General features: G+C 43.8%; 1 protein-coding gene across 1 annotated transcript in view; it reads right to left on the bottom strand.

The window, feature by feature from the left end:
- The window catches only part of CCBE1 (collagen and calcium binding EGF domains 1), a 167,484-nt gene that overhangs the window by 20,215 nt on the left and 123,595 nt on the right, over positions 1-23,674 (bottom strand). The window contains exon 3 of the mRNA XM_049782057.1: positions 128-180. Coding sequence (XP_049638014.1) covers positions 128-180 — 53 coding nt within the window. The remainder of the gene's footprint in view (positions 1-127; positions 181-23,674) is intronic.

Below are 23,674 nucleotides of genomic sequence, written 5' to 3' on the forward strand. Positions count from 1 at the left end.
TGACTTAAAATGATTTCATGTAAAAAAATGACACACATAGAGCTAAAGATACATACATCCCACAAACATCTGAACTTCACAGTGACTCAATACAATGCAGAGACACCATCTCTCTCACATCACATACCTTCTGGAATGCACTGTCCAAAAACAAATTTATATCCTTTGCAACACTTCTTCCTAAGAGAGAAACAAAAACAGATTTAAAACATGTAATTAGATAAAAAAAAATACTGTTCTTTTCAAGTTTGGATTTTGAAAGAAACAATTTGTGCGTGGGAAAATCTGGGCATAAAGAAAAAATGGGATGTGATGTGTGTGGCATTTCAAAGATAATGAGATGAAAAGGGAGAAAAGGATCAAAATTATATGGCTGCATCCTTGTAATAGCATGAGGTCCTTTCCCAAGTGACTGTAATACTCTGACATTTTTGAAGGGAATGAACTCTGAGCCTCAAGATATTTCTATGAGGTGATCAGAGGCTTATATGATCTAAGTATGAAAAGAACCTTGGGAGGGTCAAAAAGTCACAAAACTTGTAATGACAATAACAAAGAGTTGATGATAATGATGGATCATTATAACATGGTGATTGCTCATACAAATAGCATTAGAGAGTCAATATTCAGGGATAAATCCAGAACCCAAACACTGTGCCCCATTTTAGTGACTCCTCCCAGAGTGACTCTTTCCAGACTCTCCTAAGATTTGAAAGGTGCCAAAGTGAGCAGAGTGGTGAACACAGGCAACTGCTGCCTGAACTGTTGGGTCTGATGGTACATGGTATTGACTTGGTGTTATCAAAAGCGCTTACTCTGATGATATGTATCAGGCCATTTTAATAATTGGAGGTGGGAGGGAAGTGAAACAAATATTGTCTTGAAGAATTAACATGACTTAGTTTTGCTTATATCTTACTGAACTTTAAATAGTAAGCCTTAATGTGTACAATAAGCTTTCATATGTATTTTCTAGAAAAAGCTTTTATATATATTTGCTAAAAAATATTCCCTGAAGGAAACTGAGATATGGTATCCTGGGTATAGTATGCAAACCCCAAAGATGCATTCTCTGACTGAATATTTGAACTCCGAACAGCACAACTCTCTGCAGATAGCAATGAGCTTTGGTAGGAATAAAAGCAGACAAACCCAGAAGGAGAGGTGAATTGGTAGAGAAGGGATAGAATGCAGATCTCTTACTACTTTAGCTTTTGGGAAGTTGACAGATGTCCTGTGAAGTGACAAGTTAGGAACTCAGAAAATCTGCAGTGGTTTGTAGTTTGATCAGAGGATAATGGATTGGAATTATGAGGAACTGAGTGGGGCCAGAGAGCCTGAAATACACAGTACTAAAAGAGAACCCTAAAGTCTGTGTATCAGCTCTACAGAGGCTCTAGTTAATCCATAAACCCTGTGTGTGAAAAACAGACCTTTACCATGACAGCCAAAGACTAAAGGTACCAGACTTAAGCAGCCACCCACTGTAGTTTCTCACCATTGTCTACCCAGCTTTGTTGTCTGCTAACATATGAGAAATGCTCACACTTTTTTGGAAAATAAGGCAGGATACAGAGCCACTACAATATGTCTAACATATATAGAAATGAAACATTCTCAGGGTCAAAGACAACCAAAGGTGCAAATCCAAGGTAATCCATATGATGGAATAATCAAAGACTGTAGCCATTACAACTACGTTCAATGGTATATAAGGAAGCATAGTTACAATGAATGATGTCTCAACAGAGAACTAGAAATGGAGAATGAAAGGAAGTTCTAAGGAGGAAAAAGACACCTGAAATTAAAGAAAAACTTTGTTGAACAGGCTGAACAGTGGAATAGATATAGAATATAGAAAAGAATTGGTGAATTTGAGGAGGAATTAAAAATGATCCACTCTGAAAAGAGAAGATTCTAAAGAAGAGCAATATCTTAGAGAGTTATTGGATAGTACCACAAGGTTTAAAGTATGGTATTTGAATAGCTTAAGTGAAGAGAGAGAAGGAAGCAGAAATGGAAAACAATGATCTAAATGCCCACAATTTATTGAAATAATAAATAAGAAATATTTTAAAATGAAATTCATGTTTATTTTAATTGTAATGACACTTTCTTTTTTTTATTGTGAAGTGATGCTTTAATTTATATTTCAAGCAAGATCCTGGGTGAATATCATTTGAGTAGAAAAGATTGCTTCCAGAAACCGTCTGATTATCCAACTCGACATTAGCTGCAGGTAAACATTCTTGTTTAATAAGAACCCATTGCTACTTGTTATGCAGAATATAATGTGGTTAAGATGTGGTTAAGGCATAATTATTTACTAAAGAGATAGTAGTTTTGTCCTGAGCATAGAGCGCTCAGGACAACAACTCAGCTCAACAACTAGTCTAGTTGTTGGAATACAACTATTTGGGGGAATGTATGTTACATATCTGTCCTTTGCTTCTCCTTGTAATGACACTTTCATTACACCTTGAATGCCCTTTTGATGGAAGAAAAGAAAATCTATTTGTATGTGTTTGTTTTTTGGTTTTAATTTTTGTATTTTGTATTTTGCTTTTGGAATACAGCAGATGATGCTCAGGGCTTACTCCTTGCTCTGCACTCAAGAATCATTCCTGGGGTTAAAGTGGTATCACAGAGGTATGGCATTTGCCTTGTACACGGCTGATCCAGGATAGACGTGGTTTGATCCCCGGCATCCATATGGCCCGCCACACATTTTCTGAGCACAGAACCAGGTGTAATCCCTGAACACCACCAGATGTGCCCTCAAAACAAAAACAAACAAACAAACAAACAAAAAGGAATCATTCCTGGTGGTGCTTTTAAGATGCTGAGGATCAAACCTGGGTCAACTGCATGAAAAGTAAGCACCATAGCTCCTGTACTATCAACTCTGACTTTGAAAATAGAGAAATAGGATCTGTAGCTGGGAAGCTACAATCATAACATTATCCATGTGAGCATATATTCCAGCCAGCAGTGGACACCAAACTTTACCCTGATGGGGAAATGACCATTTCCTATGGCAGGGTCCCCAGAGCAAGCCTTCAAGAAGGTTACACAAGACCTCTATCTGTAGAATAAGATACAATCAATGCTTTAATACAACTAATTTTGGTAAAAGAAATTCAATATAACATGCTTTTCTACTTTTTAAATTAGTTTAATTGAACACATTGACTCTTGATGTCATCAGCTGTCCTAGACTGGACTGCTGAGGAGAGGACTACTCAGAGAAAAAACAAAATATGCCAACTCTGGGCAGCCATATGTGTCTCTCTTGCCTTCAAGGGGCTTCAGTAGTAGAGCTGTGCTTCACCAGAAAACACCAAACTAAAGTGTAGCATGAAAGTTTGGCAACAACGATTTTTTTTTGTTGTTGATATAGCCTGTGTGATGGGACATCCCCATGTGAGCCACTGGTGGACTGCCCCAGTGTCATTGTGCTCAGAAATTTCTGGCTAAAACTAACCCCATGATTACAGCCACCATTAATAGATGTTGTATAAAGCACCATTAAAATCACAGCTCACAGTCACCATGTTTGACAAGAAAAACTCCACAGACCACAGTGCAGCACCCAGTTGCCATTTCTCATGTACAGTAGAGTTATAGCAATTTGACAAGCAAAGCATGTGGCCTCCATTAGAAAAAAAGACATTTGGAGTGCACTGCAACAAACTTTAGTGAAACAGGTGATGGACTCCCAACAAAGAACTTTTTTTTTTTTTTTTTTTTTTTTTTTGGTTTTTGGGCCACACCCGGTAACACTCAGGGGTTACTCCTGGCTATGTGCTCAGAAGTTGCTCCTGGCTTGGGGGACCATATGGGACACCGAGGGATCGAACCGCGGTCCGTCCAAGACTAGCGCAGGCAAGGCAGGCACCTTACCTTTAGCGCCACCGCCCGGCCCCGCAACAAAGAACTTTTATGGGTTTTTGTTTTTGTTTTGTTTTGTTTTGTTTGCCTGCCTGCACTTTCCCACTTTCTATAAGGCTTTTTGTTTATAGGCCACATTCAGGTGTCCTCAGGACTTATTTTTGACTCTTGCTCAGCAATCACTCCTGGTGGGCTTGGGGGGCCATATTGGATGCCAGGGATCAAATATCAGTGTACCACATGCAATGTAAACACTATACCTGCTCTACTATCTCTCTGGCACCCTTTAGGCTTTCTGAATCCTTTTTTAGCATCTCTCTAGGAAATTTCCAGGTATGAATGTCATGCAGCCATGCCCCAAATTTTCCCGTATCAGTTCCCAGTATCTCTAACTGAAGAACAATTTTATGTGACAAGATAAGTTCACGGGGGCTAAGTTGCTACCTAGGAGGCTCTCTAACTGAGAAGGAATCTACCTTGACATTCCTTTGTGTCCCGTGATAAAGGCCACTTCAAGTCCCTAGCAAAGAAGATGAAAACTTGGTGTCATCGAGTGTCCATTAAAGTCTTCTGTTTTTGACATACTGTATTAATCGGGACTGTTCGGCAGAAAGCTCTGAAAAGAGAGCAATGAGTGCACTGGATGATGTGAAATCCAAGCCAGCCACTGAGCAACAGGAAAGACATGTGTTTTTGATCCTCTCATCGCAAGAGGAGCACCACATGGAGACATCTGGTTTTGCTTTGTCCTGCTTAAACATACCTTTAAGGTGTAGCCTCGCGGAGACGATGGATGGCATATCCAACGTCAGGAGCACAGATGCTCCCTCTACATCGGCGCCCTGAGACTTGGGCATTCCCACCTTCCCTAATCTTTCCAGGGCTCAAGCCTGGCCACTCGACTGACTCAAAGGAAACCTGCCATTTGCAGTTCGATGAACTTCTACGCCAACCACGTGATCGGACACACATTCAGATGGCAACTGAACTCGATCAGGACTGTCGTGTCCAGATGGGCAAGACTCATGGAAATACCTGCATAGTTCAGCATGAACTCCCTACCTGGGCCCCTTTTTGATGCATTGTTTAACTAGCACCAGCTTTGTGCTCTGGGACAGGAGGGTAGAGAACCCGTGGCACCACCCCCAACCCCCAGAGTTCCTGGGAATACCACATTATTCTGCCTATTAAGCACTAATCAATCACAAACTCCCATTCTTAAGTAAACAAAGAGCAATTCCAAAGTATAAAACAAAACAAATACTGGCTGCGTAGGTTTCACCCTTTCAAAGCTCCGATTCAGGCAGATTGGAGCCAACGGCTGCTTGTATTGCATGAAGGAGCATTGTCAGACCCAACTACAAACAATGCTCATGTGGTTTTTATCTTCAAGAAAAACAAACACAGATGAAGAAAGTACATGTGTGTATAGTGGTGGGTAGGAAGTTGAGTCCTTAACATACCTCATGTGTTACAGCTTGGATTTGCTGCTGCAAACACTTTTTTTTTTTTTTTTTTGGTTAACTTCTCAGCCCAGGAAGTGGTGATGATATGCTTGAGGTAAGGAAGGGAGATATTTGGAAATCAGAAAAGTCTGTAAAAGTGTCTTTTGGGTGCCCTTGAGTAATAACACATGGAAACCTTAACAGCACAGCCAAAAATATAGCCCATGTGTTTAGGAGGAGGAGAATAAAGAATCCGGAAAATGAAGATATCAGAGACCCCATCAGTTAATGGTCCTCTATTTGCAAGTCTAGAAAAAATATATTTATTTATTTGGGGGGGGGGGTTAGGGCCACTCCCGGTGACGCTCAGGGGTTACTCCTGGCTATGCACCCAGAAAATGCTCCTGGCTTGGGTTATATGGGATGTTAAAGATCAAACCCAGGTCTGGCCTGGATCAGCCAAGTGCAAGGTAAATGCCCCACTGCTGTGCTATCACTCTGGCCCCTAGGGGGAAAAACAAACAAATAAACAACAACAACAAAAATATATATACATTAAAAGTGCTTTCAGAGTTAAAGGACTTGAAGGAACCATGGCAGGTTATGTGAGGTAGGAACGAAATATTTCAACACTCAATCTAGTGCAACAGAGAATTTTCCTAAGATTTATTTGGGTTTTCCTCTGCATAGTTGCTCAGCTATGTACCAGATAGATTAGATTTGTTTTGAAACAAGAACGAACAGCATAAGTTTTTTCTTTTTTTAAAGACTAGTTTAGAGATATGGGTGCCAAGCTATCTGTAGTGGATTGGGGTTTTGGCTTTGAGGTCAAACTAATCAGTTTATAATTCCAGCTCTGTCACTTTATAGCTCAGGATACAATCCTGGGCTAAGATCAAATTCATGGAGCTACAGACAGCTTAGAGCTAAGCCCTAAATAAGTGTTTGCTTTGTGGACTCCATAAAGGCTCTGGGCACTGAAGATGCCTAGCACTGGGCCTATTAGCAGTATTCTCACTTTGTGAGCACAGCAGAAGCAAAGTTTCCAGATGGTTCCATCCCACGATTCATCTCTTTCTTCCCTCCTTGAGTGGCCTAGGTCATCTCTTTTCCCCAAATCAAGGGAGTGGGAAGAGGGTAGGAGGAGAGAGAGAAACATCTGATTTCAAGACGAGGTAAGGTAGCTTTTCTAAGCCTCTTTTAGAATTTAATTCCAAACAAGGAGAACAAGAAATGAAAACATGGAAGCTTAGATTCCAAGGAATTAGGAGACCTCTCTATCTCTGAAGCACAATATATGGAAAAGCTTCCTGGAAATATGAACAAGACTCCTGGATGAAAGTGTGGGGAGGGGCATTGCCCCTAGAACTTTGTCACAGAGAGGGAAAATGAGCTAGGCAAAGATATGATCTTCTGTACAAGGCACATTCTAGGACAACTGTCCCCAAAAAGTTCACGAGAGAATAGACTGAACCCTAGTCCAGAGGAGTCATTGTTGCTAGGCTTGAGTTTCCAAAAGTCTAATTTTATTTTTCATAAACAAATTTTGTAGTATGAATATATACCTAATTATATACCCTACTTAATTGATAGGGTTGGCCTTGCATGTGGCCAATTTTTTGGGGGGGCCACACCCGGTGGTGCTCAGGGATTACTCCTGGCTATTCACTCAGAAATAGCTCCTGGCAGGCACAGGGGAGCATATGGGATGCCGGAATTGGAACCAATAACCTTAGGTCCTTGGTTAGCTGCTTGCAAGGCTAACGCCGCTGTGCTAACTCTCCGGCCCCATGTGTGGCCAATCTTGGTTCAATCCTAGGCACCCCATATGATTCATTGATCCAGCTAGAAGTAATTCCTGGATTCAGGGCCATGAGTAAGTAAGCCCTGAGAATTGCATGGTTTGTCCCCCAAATAAAAACAAAAAATATAAAAAATGTTTATTTTCTGGACTACTGAAGACTTACTCTTAGGTCTGTACTCAGGTATCAGTCCTGGTGGATTTGGTGGACACTTTGTGTACCAAGGACTAAACTCAAGTCGTGTGTGTGTAAAGTGCAAGTGCCTTACTTGCTCTGGCCCATCCAAAGTGTTTTAAAGGAATGCTTGAATTTGGCATTTTATTTACAAAGGTGGAATCTGGCAATCTTTTGTTGAAGGTAAACTGATGGGTGCATTGCCTATTCTGGTCCTCTGGGAAGATGTGGCAGCCACAGAAACTGTAAAGTCTGACTTTTGTCTTGATTCTCAAGAGCTGAAAACAATGCTGAGTTTGCTGGTAGAGGTCCTCAGAGACAATTGCTTACTACCTTCCTTGTCCCTTCTTCTCATGGTAAATATGTTCTTAAGTTTTGCATGACTTTGTGTGAGCTACCAGAATTCTTCCATACCAGATGCCCTGAGAGCAGAACCTCATAAACTGGCTCACCTCCCCATGAGGCAAACTGAGTTCCAGCCTTTAACCAGAAAGAATGCTCCCCTGAGTTGAACGGAATAATATCATGTTTACTAGCAATCAGTAAAGGAAAATTAAACAAACAAAAGCAAACCTACCCATTTATTTCCTTACTGCTGAATCTCCAAGACAAGTTAGACTTTCATAAGGAGTCTATTAGATATCATTTGCTTTTACATTCACAACTGCCAATAGCTAGGATTAAATGAGGAAAAATGAGGACATCTTCAAAATATGAGATGGTTGCCCCATGTTCCCATAGCTTATCCTCAGAGCATATACCCCAAAGAACTGAAAGTGAACTCAAGCAGAGTAATATCTTTCTATTAGAGTTAAGTACACCAGCCAAAAGGCAAAGACAGGCGTTATCCATATTCAGATAAAGGATAAATTCAACAAGACCCATGCATACAATTGAACAGTACTTCATCTTAAAAGAACAGGTATTTTCAGGGGCCACAGAGAAAAAGAGAGCTCAGTGGTCAGTTTGCATGTCCAGGGATCTGAATTTTATCCCCATGAACCAAGACGACAGGAGGAGAGTGAGAGATGGCAGGGAGTGAGCTCTCAGGAAGTACTAAAACTAAGATGTGATTTCAAGAAGTTATGTTGTCATTAACCCAAAAGTAGACAAAAAGCATTTGGATACAACATTATAGACACAAAAACTCAAGCTAAGAAGGCTCCAGCTGGCACCAGCTCTGGCCCAAGAATTCTGGATCCTCCTCAGGAGAGGAGAAATTTCATCAGGAACAAAAGTCTGTGAAAAGGGCAATGAAAGGTCATTAGGAGACTTAATGTCTTTATTGATAATTTCCTGATGACCTCTGACATCTACAGAAAGGCCAAGACAACCTGAAAAATGTCCACCCACATGCATCCCCATCCCAACAGTCAATCAGGACTCTCTCCTCTTGAACATTTCTCTCTACAACTCACTCTTTCCTCCCTCGGGATTACTAAGCAAAGCTATTTTACTTCACAACATGTCTCCTCCTGAAATTCTTTCCTGTGAGGGGAGGCAACTAGATTTTCTGGAAAACCTAGTTAGGAACTGGGACTGCTGATCCTTCCCTGCAAAGAGCAATTCTCCTAAACTAACAGCTTCCAAGAAGTTGGATGACAGGGATCAGTTCCCATGCCAGACAGAATAAATGGGGCTCAGGAGCAGTCTGATGCCTGCAGGAGGAGCTGGTGAGACGTAAAGTCTGGGCCATGTAGGAATTCAAAGTAGACTTTCATCAGTCCTAAACTTCCTCAGGCACTGTCCCAGCTGACCACAGTGAGTAGAGAGGAAAGCAGTAAATTCCTTATCGAGGCTGCCACCTCTCTTCTTCCCATTTCACAACAATCACCTTCAACAGCCATAATCTCTAGGTCCCTTGCCCCCCCGTGGTGCTGGGCATGGACCTGGAGGCACTGGGAATGTCCTGATGGCACCTAATCCTGCAGGGCCTGAGCAGCAACAGTATCATAGGGCTGAAAATTGGCCTTTTTGTTAGTTGACAGAGCTTTTGCCAGTGGCCTTCAGCCTCTTGAAGGGATTCTCCTCTCCTGTCAAAGATGGAAGTTCTCATATAACTGTAGATAAAATTTTGAAAATGTGATGGTCAATGTGACCATACAAAAGAACCAAAATAGCCTAAAACACTCTTGATTCTAGAGCTTAAAGAGGAGGACAGAGAAGAAAAGAAATCAAGATGGGAAGGAAGATAAAGAGAAAGGAAAGAAATGGGGTAACTGGAGTCGGAGCTGTGGTTATATTGGTGATGTGGGAGAGTGGTGTAGCTCTACATCTAATGCAGATTTAACAACACTGAAAACATGAAATCTAAAGTGAAATCACCAGACTGTGTAATGTACTTATCAAAGTGGCAAACCGGGGGGTCGGGGTGATGTGGGATGACAAAGTATGGGAGCACTGGCTATGGAAGTTGGCACTGATGGTGGGATTAGTGTTGCCTAAAACTCAACTGTCAATAACTTTGTAAATCATTGTTTAACTAAATAAAAACTTTGTAGAGGAAAAAATATAGAACACTGCAATTGCACTGACATTGGGTCCTGGCAGAAGCCTGTTTCTGGAAAGAAGGGAGCAGGGGAATTGGGGAGATGGGGGAATGCTATTTCATGGAGTCAGACTTGTAAGATGGGAAGTGTGGAGATAGATGATATGATGATGGCCTAACTAGATGAGTGGGCATGAGTCCACCTAGAAATGGTGACAAAGGTACCAGAACTTTGGGGGTGTATAGTGTCACTTCTAAAAAACACACAGTGGTCAAATATCTCCTCCATGAAGGAAAAGTCGACAGCTTCCAGTCACTTTATTTTTTAGGCACCCTAACTGTGGTCAGGGCTTTTTCCTATCTCTACCAGGTAAATGCTCTATGCTCTGTCCTGTTCCCACTCACTTTTACAGTTGCATATTCCAGAAGCCCTTGCTCCTTGTATCTGCATCACTTCCGGTTGAAGTATCAAGTGTCAAATGCATTCTCATGGCCAACATGACAGAAGGAAATGCATCCATGGGGAGAGGCTGCTGAAATGCAACACTGGCCAGTTTATAGAGACCTGGTGGTGAAGTGACCTTTCACTTTGTTCCAGCAACAATAATGATAGTACAGGGGAGCCCTGCAGCTCTATGGAATGCTGACCCCTGTACCTTCACTGTCTGTGGGCTTCCTTGTCAACCATCTTGAGCAGAACGATTCTGCTCAGACAGGACTCTGAGCCCCTTCTCCTTGCAAAACTCTGCTGGCACAATGACTTAGACCATATAACCAGCAAGATCTGACTTCCCAGGTGAGAACTCACATGGGTACATGAGATATGAGCTCTCAGGCGAGACCTTGGGGTGGATAAACAACATCAACACAGAAATGCTAGATCTAAGTTCTCAAGCGAGACCTCCATATATATGCACCCCCATCCAAGGGACAGATGCAAACTCTGTGCAGGGGTCAAATCTGGGGAGTGAAATGAGAGCAGCATCAAGTTTCTCTTCTGATGACATTGAAAGACAGAGGGACCCTCTCTGAGATCTTTTGTCTGTTCATTCATCATGGTATGTATAATATGTCCTCTACAGGATAAAAACTTCCAGGAGAAGAAACTACAACTGACATTCATGCAGAACTGACTTGCTAAAAGGAGATACATGCGTGACCCTGAAGGTAAGACTCCTACCTCTGAGCCACTTGCAAATGGAGAAGGCATCTTCTTGTTCTTTTAGAAAGCTATATTCATATTTCTCCCAGAATATCAATTTCGGGTTGAAGAGAGAATACAGTGAGTACTTGTTTTGCACACTGTCCACTTGGGTCCAATCCCCAGCACCACTTATAGTCCTTTGAACAATATCACCATGAGTGATACCTGAGCACAAAGCCAGGAATAAGCTTTGAACACAGCCAGGTATTGACCCCCAAACCAATAATCCAAAAAGTTCCCCAAATAATGCTGAATTAGTTAAGAACTGGATTGATTTAACTGAGAGCTTTTCTTCCTTACCCTTTTCCATACACTGTTTGTCTTATCCAAAGCCTTCCTGACAACTGGAAACACAAAACACTTAACTAGCCTGTTTACATTTTCAGTGGAACCAGACAGGAGCCACCGTCCTCTCAAACTGACTGTAAGAGGAGAGGCTAGTGGATATATATGAACTTGATTCTTATTCTTCTTCCTGGTGTGAGTCCACCTAGCATTGTGGGAGTGGGGGATACACCTGCCTCACTGTTTCAGGGACCATGCAGGCAATTGCCTGGAGGATTATCCTGCAGGCAAGCATATGCTTCAGTCCTCCAAGTTCTCTCATAAGATGATGTGGGAATCAGCACTCACACCCAGACATAGAACTATGAGTCCAATTGAGGCATCATAATGGGAGGACGGTGTATTTCTCTTGTACACAGGGAAAGAAGAAAATACAGTGGCCACAGCAATGAATGTTTTTTTGGGGGCTCTCACACTTGAGAGCTCTATCAGGATCCATATAAGGGTCTTACCTTATGATCTATGGTCTTGGTACCCTTAGAGCACTGCCACACTGCCTAGAATCCCTAGTTAGCAGACCAAATTCTGCTGAACATGGCCCTGATGAAAAATACCAGAAAGCATGTATGAGGAAGCTCTGGCTTCTGGGTGTGCTATGGCCTCTGGGTCTGGTTTCTGACTCCCTTTGACTCTGCCCTTCTTTTTCCTTTTCCAGTTTCCAGAATCACACACCTGAAAGAGCAGCAGAAGGGAGGAGGGGATCTTGGGATGCTTCGCTGGGACACAAATGACTTTACCATCCTCTGCTTTCAGGGGCCACAGCCTGCCCTGGAATGGGCTGGAAGATGCCCTATACCAGAGAATGCCCTGTCCTTGTCTCTGCACTGCTGAAGCCAGAGCCTCAGAACAGGGGTTTCCTGATCATCTCCTGCCCTGGCTGCAATGACACTGACCCTGGATGTCCACTGGGTCTCTGCTGAGGTTCAATGCAGACCTCATCAATAAGTACAGAAAGAGACTCATGGTCTCAACAACTGTTTATTTGTTGGTTTGTTTTGCGGCCAATCCTGGTGGTGCTGGGGGAAACATATGTAGTGCCAAGAACTGAACTGAGGTTGGTTGGCTACAGTCAATATGCCTAAACCCCTGTGTGATCTCTCTGGCTCCCCAATTTTATATTCATTCCTGAATTAATGTCAGTTGTGGATATGTTACATTTCAGTTGTTTCTGAAAAAGAACATGTGGACTTTGTATGTGCTTTGATCAGACTGTCCCAAACACTGAATGGGTGGCTCAGCTTGGTAGATAATCTGGTGAAAGGAGAAGTCCAGGGAAGGAAGCTATTTGAAAATGGAGATACTTCTGGAAGGATGCTAATAGAAGAGGATCAGGGGATGCCCATGGAATCACGAGCCACACAGCAGCATTACAGCATTACTATTCACAGTAACTCTCCCAGTCTCTTCTTAATGTGGACTTAAAGAATATCTTTAACTACTCATAACCATTACAAGGAAGCATCCTGAAATCTTAGAATTCCTCAGAGTGAAACAGTGCTGTGACTTACATCGAGTCAGCAAGTAATCACTGATTGCCAGGTCTGGACAATCATTGATAGATGCCCTGGGAAAGACAAAGAGTCACAAGATAATTGAGCCTATCTGATGATCAAGGACATAGAACATAAGAAATATTCAACCTCAACATGATCCCAGATGAGTAGAAATGACTAAAGACACAGAAAGAATTGTGATTGATCACAAAGCACCCACGTGGGCAGCAGACCAAGCACAAGGCATCATGAAGGTTCATTATGAACAGAAAGTTGGTCTCAGGGGTAGCATGAGATGCATGGTAGAGAAGAGAAGAAAAGAGGGATCCACACAGGGATAGGGATGAGGGCCATGAAGGACAGACGGTACTGATCCAAGGTTACCCACCATCCAGCTCCCTCCTCCAAGACATATCAGGGACCCTGACCTGTATTCTAGTCCTGTGCATGGTTTCATACTCACACAGACCAGTGATGACACAGGCCTTAGGATACCTGCTGAGAAGTGCTTGGAGGGACCCTAAAGAACTGATGCCTCAAGTTAAGGAAGGAGGAAGACTTTTGAGAGAAGTGGGGACATTATGAGGGGACAGTGTCTCCTCTGTCACCCAGTTGACCTGCCCATGGCCCACTCTGTAAACTCTGCTTACAGGAATGGACAGTTGATGAGGCTCCAGTTTGGGCTAAGTCCCTCATTGATTTCCACAGTCATTGAGTGCTTGGTGAGAAGCACATGTGTCTCATAAGAAATATTCCATTCATCTGGCATGTGTAGTTTCTCACAGAGAGGCCAACAAAGCTCAGTATCCAGGTTTTGGAGGCATTCATGAGTAATTTACTCATGGGAGACCTGGAGAGAGGCTGAATTTGGGAATCAATCCACCAGCTGTCAAGTGTGACCATGAAATGTGATATCTCTAGAGGCCACAGTGAGGTTGTGTGTCTCTGGCCACAGAGCACACAGTCCCCTCACTGCCATGGGCTCCATGTCCTTTTCTTTGGGTCTGGTCCCCAGACCCAGCCAACAAGACTGCTAAGGTTTCGTCAAAGAGAATGATAAATAGGAACGTGCTGTGCCGTGGGTTGACTATCCCATGGGGTGACTGTTTTTTCTGACTCCCTCCACCCCCTCCAGAGCGCTAAAATCTTTTCTAACCTGTACCCCCTTGCCACCTCCTAGCCTGGGGACAAGGGCTCTCAGAAGTCAAAGAGGGCCTTTTTTCTTCCATCTCTTGTGGGTGGCATTTAAGATAAGGGCAAAGACACCAAGTGATTAAGTGAGTCACGTAATCCTTGAAGAAACTCTGAAGCCTTGAAGGGGTGGCCACAGAGCCCTGCTATGCCCACCCATACAACCAAGTCATGCTAGAAAGGCCAGAACCAGAGGCCAAGAGAACACGTACCCCAAGAAGATACCACAGTGCCTGGGTGGTGGCTGCTTGAGTAGGTGGCATCCAGGCTGCAGAGCTTTATAATGGGAGGGCGCTGGGTGGGGTGGGGTTAGAAAAGGGGGTCTTAAGGGTACTCACATGCGACACTCACTAAGCTATTGTTTCCCTGTGCAGATTCGTGGCCACTGGACTTGGGCATCTCTTTGTTTACCTTTGTGCCATAACGGATGGTGCTCAGAGCTTACTCCTAGCTCTGAGCTCAGGGATCACTCCTGGGGTGCTGGAATTGAAGCCATGTCAGTTGTGTGCAAGGCAAGTGCCCAATCTGACATTGAATACTATGTCTCCAGCCTAAGAACTGGGGCACCTCTAACATGGGTACATCCTTCTCTGCACAGCGACTGAAGTATAGGGGGTGTGCGTGACAGAAAAGGGGTGATGGTGGTTGATGCAAAGCTCCGATTAAATGAGCTGGGGAGAAGCCCCTATATCGCCCCAGGATATGGCTCAGGACTTAGGGTAGCTATGGAAAAGGCCATGGGGTGGTCTGACAGATGGGGCCATAGTTCTCCCACATCACCTTCACACTCCAGCAGGGTGTGCTGGTGTCCTGGAAGTCCATCCTGGACCATCCAGACAACCCCCCCCCCCAGTGCTAATTGAGCATGCCCCCCCCTCTACCACTCCCTAAACTGAGTATTGCTTATTGCAGGGTCCAAAGCACACTGGCCCCCAACTGTGTGAATCCCCCATTGACCACACCTGGCCCTGGTTTCTCAAAAGGGGGTTCTCTTGTAGAGGGACTACAGGCCTAGCAGGTCCTCAGGTGGCTTCCTTGTAGCCTGATGAGCTCACTTTTATCAGGGATGTGCTGCCTTGGGCTGCTTGGGGCCTCCTGAGATACTTCTAGAAGGCATCTCCCAGCAGGGGCAGAGCAGAGAGAGGAACTGCCATTTAGATCTTCCGAGCCCAGCATCGCCTGGGGGGCTTCTGTGGTGGACTCTTTCCCCTAACCGTACCAACTCAGTCTCATCAGCTGACATCCCCTCAATGGAAGAACAAAATACGGCCAGAGAGACGAACATCAGGGAAGGTGCTTGCTGCCACTGGGCCTGGTTTGAGGCTGGAACAGCTTATGATTCACTGAGCACTGACTGCTAGGAGAGATCCCTAGCACTATGAAAGTGATCCCCATTTACTGCCAGGAGTGGTCCCCGAGTATGTAATCCCTGAGCACTGCCAGGAGTAATCGCTGAGTAGAGCCAAGAGTGACTACAAGAGCACTGCCAGAAGTGATCCAGGAGAACTTCCAGGAGTATCCCTGAGTGCTACCAGGAGTGATCCCTGGGCACTGCCAGAACTGATTCCTGAGAAGAAGAGGAGTGATCACAGACACTGCCAGGAGTGACACTTGGAGTGAGTCTAGTCAGGAGCAATGTCAGAGCACAGCTGGGTGTGTATCTCCCTGCAAAATAAGCCAGAATTAAGTCCTGTTGCCCAGAGCCTGATTTGGGGAAGAGCTATGGGGTGGCAGAGACACCCCTCAGTATGGGATTGACACTCAGAGGGTCCCAGCCCCTGTCGGAACCCAACACCCTGCAGTCCACCCAGTGCCCCAGTACTGTCAAGGTGGGAAGGGCCTGATGGGGGACTCTCTGATCTCAGGAGAGATGTGGGAGCTGCCCTGGAGTCACACTGAGTTCTCCCAAAGGAAGGTGAACAAGCACCCCACATTGGCAGAGCCAGGCCAGCTGCCCCAAGGTGGGCAGTGTAGCTAGGTGTTGTCATGGGTGGAGGAACCTGAAAACAGAGGTCTAGCTGTACCCCCAGTTTTATGAGTATCTGGGGGGCTCTCTCCTCTCTGGAGTCAGCCCTCCTCCAGGACTCTGTAGGGAAACTGAGGTTACTGGTCTGAATCCTCAAACATAAGGCAGGATGGCTGGTAGGAGCACCCAAGGAACTGCAGGCTGCCTTGGGAACTGGAGGTGGGAACATCCCTGGACCAGCAAGTTCAATGTGAACAGTTTTCTTCTCTGTACCTGCATTCTGGGCCTGCACCCTAAGGCTTAGCCTGTTCTGCTCAGGGATGAGAACAGGGGTCTTTCCTGGAGGTCTGGGCTGTCCACTGGTGGGACCTGTTTGCTGGCCAGTGAGGCCTGTCTGGGACCTCTCCACCCACTCTACCCCCTGACTGCTGGAGACCCACTGAACAAATGTGCAGCCAAAAATGCCAAGGGCAGCTAAGGCTCACAAGGTTGCCTAGGTACGAATCAATGAGTAGCACAGGGCAAGTCTCTGCCAGGTGGGTGGGCAGCTCTGCAAGAGCTGGAAAACTCTGTCCTGCCCTGAAAGACCCAGGGGCATGTGAGGGGCTAATCAGCCTGGAGGGTTGGAAGGCAGGACCCGGGCAAACCTGGGAACAGCAATTTCTGGGCCAGGTCAGGCCTCTCAAAACAGAGAGTATGGTGGTATAGAGCCTTATCTCCCGTTTTCAATTAGGGAGCCTGCAGCCAGATTCCTCTTGCCCCGCTGAGGCTGGAGTCCTGGCAGCAATGCCTTTTCCATTCTATATCTAAATCAGGGTGAGCAGGAGGGCATTGGCCCATACTTGCCTTATGAACTTGAACCCAATTTCCAGCCCTTGAGATTCTCAAGCTTATATGACTGGGCCAGATGGATTCAATTTCCTTATTTTTTTTTTAAAAAGAAAAAAGAATAAGAAATGCTTTTGGAGAGGGGCACACTCTTCCGAGGTTGTAAATTCCACTGGAGAAGCAAGTGATGTGCCAGAGGCAAGTGCTGTGGACGCCCGGCCGGCCTTCGGCTATGTGGCACGATGCCTCCGTTGCTAGGCAGCTGCTACCAAACAGTGATAACTGCCTGGCAGGGACAGAGCCAGCTGAAAGCCTTCCAGTTTTCGCTGTCTCTCCACATCATACCATAGATCAGGGGCTTGGGAGACAGTATAGCAGGAGGAACGCTTGCCTTGCATGCAGCTGACCTGGATTTGATCCCAGCATCTCATGGGTCTCTTGAACCTCACCAGGAGTAAGCGCTGAGTGTAGAGCCAGGAGCCTGCCCTAACAACTACCTGTTGTGGCCCCAAAACAAACAAACAAACAAACAAAACCAAGAAATCAGTTTGTGAATGTGAGTGGGACCAGGATAGCATTGAAGCAGGCAGCACTTCGAGCCCTTCTCCCTGGGGATGGCCAGGGAACTGCCTATTTTACAGGATACCCAGAGCAGCTGAGGGAGCAGCTATAAAGAGCAACATGCCAGTGGAATGTGGGGATATTTGAGTGAGAGCAACACAGCAGGGCATCTGCTGTCATTCCCCAATTCTCATGACCTGCCCTTCATCCCTATGCCCCTTGCATTTTCTCCTTCCACTCAGGCCAGACTGTGGATGGGGACTCAGGATCTCAGACACTCAACATAACTAACAGGTGTCAGGGAAAGGCTATGCACCTAGTGTGACAAGTACAATGTTCTTTGACCTTTCCCAACTAGTCTCAAAAATCACCTAAAAATGTTTCTAGGATCCTCTGCTCTTCTCCTCTCTGTGCTAGTTCAATATCCCCCCTGAACTAGTTTCAAAGCCTCTTTGAATGGTATCCCTGACTCCTGTCTTGTCCCACATTCTAATAGGAACAAAAACTCCAAGATTCATCAGTTCTGAGTCTATGAAATATTGGTTTTCAGTTCCCATTGTCTCTAAATCCAAAACCTTTGCAGAGCCATCCTGGCCCAGGATTTTCTCCATCACTCCTCACTGGGACTTAGGACAACCCAATTCTGATTATCCCCAGTAAAACTCACTCCTTCCACCTTTCTGCCTCTGCACCTAACTCAGATGACCCTGCTCTCCCTGCCATTCCAGTACAAGATCCTCAATTGCCTCATGCAGCTCTATTTATTTATTTATTTATTTATTTATTTATTTATTTACTTTTCTACCCAGACTGTGAACTCCTAGGAGACACGAGGCTTGTCTTGTTAATCTGACATTTGCCTTGGATCCAGCATAAGTTAAATACTAGTACATGCTCCACGGCTGTTGTTGAATAAATGAACAAAATCTCAAAACAGAAAAACAATTAAAGATTCTTGAATTGCTGGACAACCAATTTTTACTTGGGTCTTGTTAACAATATCATTGCTCTAGATTTGTGCTATTTTGTTTACTCCTGGAACAACCATAAGAAATTATATGAAGAAATTAAATTATAGTAAAAGCCCTCTTTCCTTCATTTGATTGTGTATTTATCCTACTCCAAAGCTTTTTTATTCTATAAGGAAAAATTTTTTTCTAAACTTTGTTAGCTATTTGTATACAGTGGTATCTGATCCCAGAATGCTGATGTTCATTTCTTAGCCCAAGTACAATTTTCTTAGTAAACTTAGGTTTGTTAACCTTGGCTGTTTCCAGCTGTTGAAATAGGGAGCCATTGCCTGGGCCCCGCTTCCCAGAGTATGAATGTGTTTCCCAGAGACAATACTTGGTTGTTTATTTTCAGCCTCTTTCAGATTCCTTGGTAGGTATACTTCTATGGTATTCAGTAGGATGGAGTCTGGAACCTTTCAGGTCTTCCCAATGTAAAGTAGATTTGAACTAAACTCTGGCCTCACTTCAGGGTTTATCTCAATTTCCTCTTCTGTCCCTGAATTTCCACTGGTATTTGCTTTCTTTACCAACTGAACCACCCAAAACTCCTGTAGGAAATCCCAGGAGAAAATACACTGAATAAAACAGGCAGACAAATAGGGGTATATTCAACCTCTTGGGGTGCATACTGACCTATTGGAATATATATGTATTGAATTATTAGGGAGCTGGGTTCTGATTTCAGTCCTCTGGGCCTCTATTTGTTCTTAGCAATATGGTGGAGTTAACAAGAGAAGTACCAAAATGTAGAGCTTTAGGAACAATCCCAGCTATGACAAACATGAGCTTGGATGTTACATTTCTCCCAAAGGACCACATGATGACATCCTTGAGGTGGTCCGGCTGAGTTAGCAGGACCCTCTGTGGGCCTGATGCCACAACTGAATTAATAGGCTGTGAAATGCTCCTCGTGATGAAGTTGGATTATCACAATTATATACAAACCCAGAGGACAAAACAACTTAAACATTCTCTAGCCATGACCAATGAGTGCAAATGAAAGATATAATGCTTTATTTAGGCTTGCCAAATGTACATTCCCTTGAATGCAAAAAACATAGATGCTCAAAGTTGATTTCTCTAAGGATGAGTTTCAAACTGTAAATGACTTGGCAAGAGAAAGGGACATTGGAGACTTTTTCTTATAAAATTACACAACTTCATATCTTTAAAATAATTTATAAAATCTTCTTCAAGTGAGAACAAAAATAATAGTACCGTGGAAGGGAAAGGATAAAACACAGCAGCATGGAAGCTAAGAAAAGCTTCCACAGTTGGGTGTTATGTTTGCTTTTTCTGGGGGCTGGCGCAAAGAGTGCTCTGAGAGATTAGATCTAATGGAGATTTCTGTACAAGAGGAAGAAATGTACCAAAGAGCTGTTTATCCTCAAAGTTCCAACCAAAAAGAACAGACACTCGAAAGTGAGGCTGATCCAAGGGGAGGTTGTTTATGAAGAGACTAAAGTGCAAGTAAATGGTCAGAGTATTAGAGCTATCAGGACAAGTACAGGAACTCAGAGCTGACTGCCACTGGAAGAATGTTGCTGGGTGGCTTAAAAGACACAGAGGAGTGGCCAGTTGAAGACTGAGGCAAAGCCATGTGTGTGCAAAACAAGAAACAGTAAGAATTGCCAACAACCACACTAGGGAAGGTCCTAGGAGAACATCTCCCTTTAGCCCCCTGGAGCACTGGCCAGGACATGGAAACAGTCTCAATGCCCATGTCAGATGAGTAGGTATAGAAGTTGTGGGCTATAGTCACAATGAAATCTAGGTAGCTATCAAGAAATGAGAGAACCTTGTAATTAGCTGCAGTGTAGAAGGAACTGGAGGAGAACATGTGAGATTGAAGTCAGGCCTAGAAGAAGAATAGATAAATACTGGATGATCTCACTTATCAGTGGCATAGAGAGAAATAAAACAAAATGGTCAATAACAACTGAGCACAAACATTTGGCTTTGTATTACAAAAGTAGATCACCAAGGTGTGGGGAAAGAAGAGGTGGACTAAAGATAACATAGGGTAGTTATGGTGGATGTTGGGCACTTTGGTGGTGGGGAAGTGATGTTATTGTACATCAAAACCATAAACGTCAATGCTATTGGAACCATTTAAAACATTGTCATCAGAATAATGATGTAGCAGTAGAAAAGAATCTTCAGAGAGATGTAACCCAGATGACAAGCCTCTGACATCAGACATACCTCTGGTTGCCTAAACTATAAGGACACAGATTTCTGCTCTTTATGTTTTTTTTAGTAGTACCTTCAAGAAATGACTCTAGTACCCCATTTAGGGGAATTAGATCATGTTATGGTACTCAGGGGGCTGTATGTGGTGCTGAGGACTGAACCAGGATTGGTCACGTAGGGAAAATACCTTTCACACTGTATCTCTCCAGCCATGGAAGTCATTTTTAGCTACCTTTGACCTGGACATTGGCAGATAGCTGGTTGCTGGGCTCCATCAGAAGCCCCCATTCTTTTTTTTTTAATATTTTATTTAAACACCTTAATTACAAACATGATTGTGGTTGGGTTTCAGTCATGTAAAGAACACCCCCCCCCATTCTTATCCCTTGTCTTAGGAAGGCCAACATTCTTCCCTTGCATTACTGCTGTAAAGATAAGCAGAAAGAAGTGCAGAGACAATGGTTTTTCCAAACCAGCAAAGCTGAACACAGTGCTGCTGTCTCAAAACGTCCTTCATTCTTCTTTAATTGATCCCTTGAGAAGCTGACCACAGGAGGTTGCCAAGTTATTCTGTATTTATCAATATTGTTAGTTTACTCTTACTCATGGTTTAAGACCTGGCACTGGAATACAGAGCTAATGAACAAAAAGTGGGATGAGAGAAAAGAGAAGGCCAGACCAGAACAAAGGGAGAGAGGTTGGGGCATTTTGGTGGTGATGAGTGTAGAGATTTTGTGTTTCAATACTATAAACTTTTTGTTGTTGTTTTTGAGCTACACCTTGTTCTGCACTCAGGGATCACTCCTGGAGGGCTCAAGGGACCATATAGAGTATCAAGGATTGAACCCAGGCCTACTGCATACAAGGCAAACTCCTTGGCCATGGCACTATTTCTCTACCCCAAGATACCATGAACATTAACACTACTGTAACTTTATAAACTTTAATATAACAGAAAGCAAAAATTCATTGATTTAGCAATGTAAAGATGTCAACGACAAAAAAATTGTAGGCATGTTCAGTCATGCAGATGGTATCACTGACATTCTTTCTTGAAAGAAATTATTCCCTAAGTTTGCTGTCATTGAGCACATAAACCACCCCTATGTAAATATGTTACTAATACACTAAGCAAAATTTGGGCAATTATTTTTATGTGTATTGTAATGCATTTATAGGTGCATGATAAAGACCGAGACAATGTTAACATGTAAGCGTTATATATAATTAAAACAAGGGAATCAAGACAATGAACAATGACAAAGAATTTGGTCTCTTTCCAGAACCCCTCACAGGCACATACTGAGAGCATGAGCTTTGGGATGCATGTTGATGTGGGAGCCCACCATTGTTGGTGGCGGTTGCAGAAGCAAACAAACCACATGGAGAGGAACCTCAGTGCCTCTTGGAGACAAGCCAAGTCGTTGAGGAGGGGCTTGGAAGCAATGATTTCATGAGCAATTTCTAATAAACTTCCTGAAATCCAGATGGTTTCCTTTGCTCTGAAAAGTATTTTTAGATAGGGCTGATTTATGAAATGTTATTATTATTGAGCTGGGTGAGAAAAGGGGTGCTTGTTTAAGCAGCCCAACATGTTTTCAAAGTGATAGCATGGTGGTAGCACAGAAAACTCTGTGCTCTACCACTGTGCCCCAGAGATATGAAGGCTCCATTGGAAACATGAGCCACTGCCCCATAAGACCCAGGGCTCCCAACATTAGCAAGTTTAGCCTGGAACCCTCCTCTCGTTCACCATGAAAGATCAGGATCCCTTTCAAGGCCGCATATGGTACAGATACATAACCATCTGTTTTGTCCAAACTCTATGGGGGGCAGTGATCAACCACCATATTGAATTCTCAGGAAGGGAGGGTTTCAGAAGTCTGAGAACTTAATTATATTTGCTCCTTCTCTGCTCCCATCTTCTCTGTCTTTAGACCCAAACTCCTACTAGCCTCTGGAGAATGACCTTGACAAATATCAATTCCCCAACGCATCCATTGCAGAAAGAAGAAAGTGCAACCCCCCACTTTTTCCCACATAAATGGCTTAGAGCAGGGATTCCCAAAACTGATCTGACCCACCATTCTCTTTTCAGAAAACAGAAGCACTCAGTGTTCCCCTGGAAATCAATGTGAAAGGAACCAAGGGGAAGAAATCTCTAACTGTATGCGAAGATCCTACTTATACCCTCATCCATCCAGAGCTCTCCCTTCACAATAAGGTAATGCACACTTTGGAAAATCCTGGTGCAAAGGGTCCTCTGTGATGAGATTCCAGGGTTACTCTTCTTTAGTCCCATCCACAGTAAATTTCCCCTTCTCATACACTGAAAATTGACATTTTGCAGAGCACATCCAGCAGTGCTCAGAGGTTACTTCTGGCTCTCAGAAATTACTCCTGGCAGGCTTAGGGGACCATGTGGAATTCAACCCAGGTTAGCCACATGAGAGGAAAATGCTCTACCTGCTGTGCTATCACTCTGACCCCCAAATTGGCATTGTTAGGGAAAGTAAGATGGATTCTAGTAGTGGCTGATCTCAATTTACACCAGCATCAAACTGACCTAGTCCCAGACACTCACCCAGCAACCCTCCCCCCATGCCTGTAACTAGTACATCTCTGTAGAACTTTGCTACCTTTACTGATGACATCATTATGTCTCATGGCCACCAAAATTTTGTCCATTGTTTGAGACACCATTATTTTATAAAATACAAAGTACTGAAGTGGACAATTAAATGCCAACATAATGCTTATCAGGACAGTCTGTCACCCTAAAGCACCTCTTTTCATCTTAATTACAGGCACTAGTCATAAATCACATATGTGGAGCTACATCCAGGAAAATAAAAGGTTGGTTAAAGGGTTTTAAAATGCCACCACTGATAAGCTGACTCTAAAATCAGTAGTTTTGGGAAGAATCCTTCATTGGTGAGGTTTGCCCTCAAATTTTGAAATGGTCTCTCTCTTTCTCCCTGAACATCTAGAGCAGGGGGTCTCAAACTCAATTTACCTGGGGGCCGCAGGAGGCAAAGTCGGGGTGATCCTTGAGTGCAAAGTCAGTAGTAAGCCTTGAA

This window comes from Suncus etruscus, chromosome 10 (genome assembly GCF_024139225.1).
Source record: "Suncus etruscus isolate mSunEtr1 chromosome 10, mSunEtr1.pri.cur, whole genome shotgun sequence".
Taxonomy (NCBI): Eukaryota; Metazoa; Chordata; class Mammalia; order Eulipotyphla; family Soricidae; genus Suncus; species Suncus etruscus.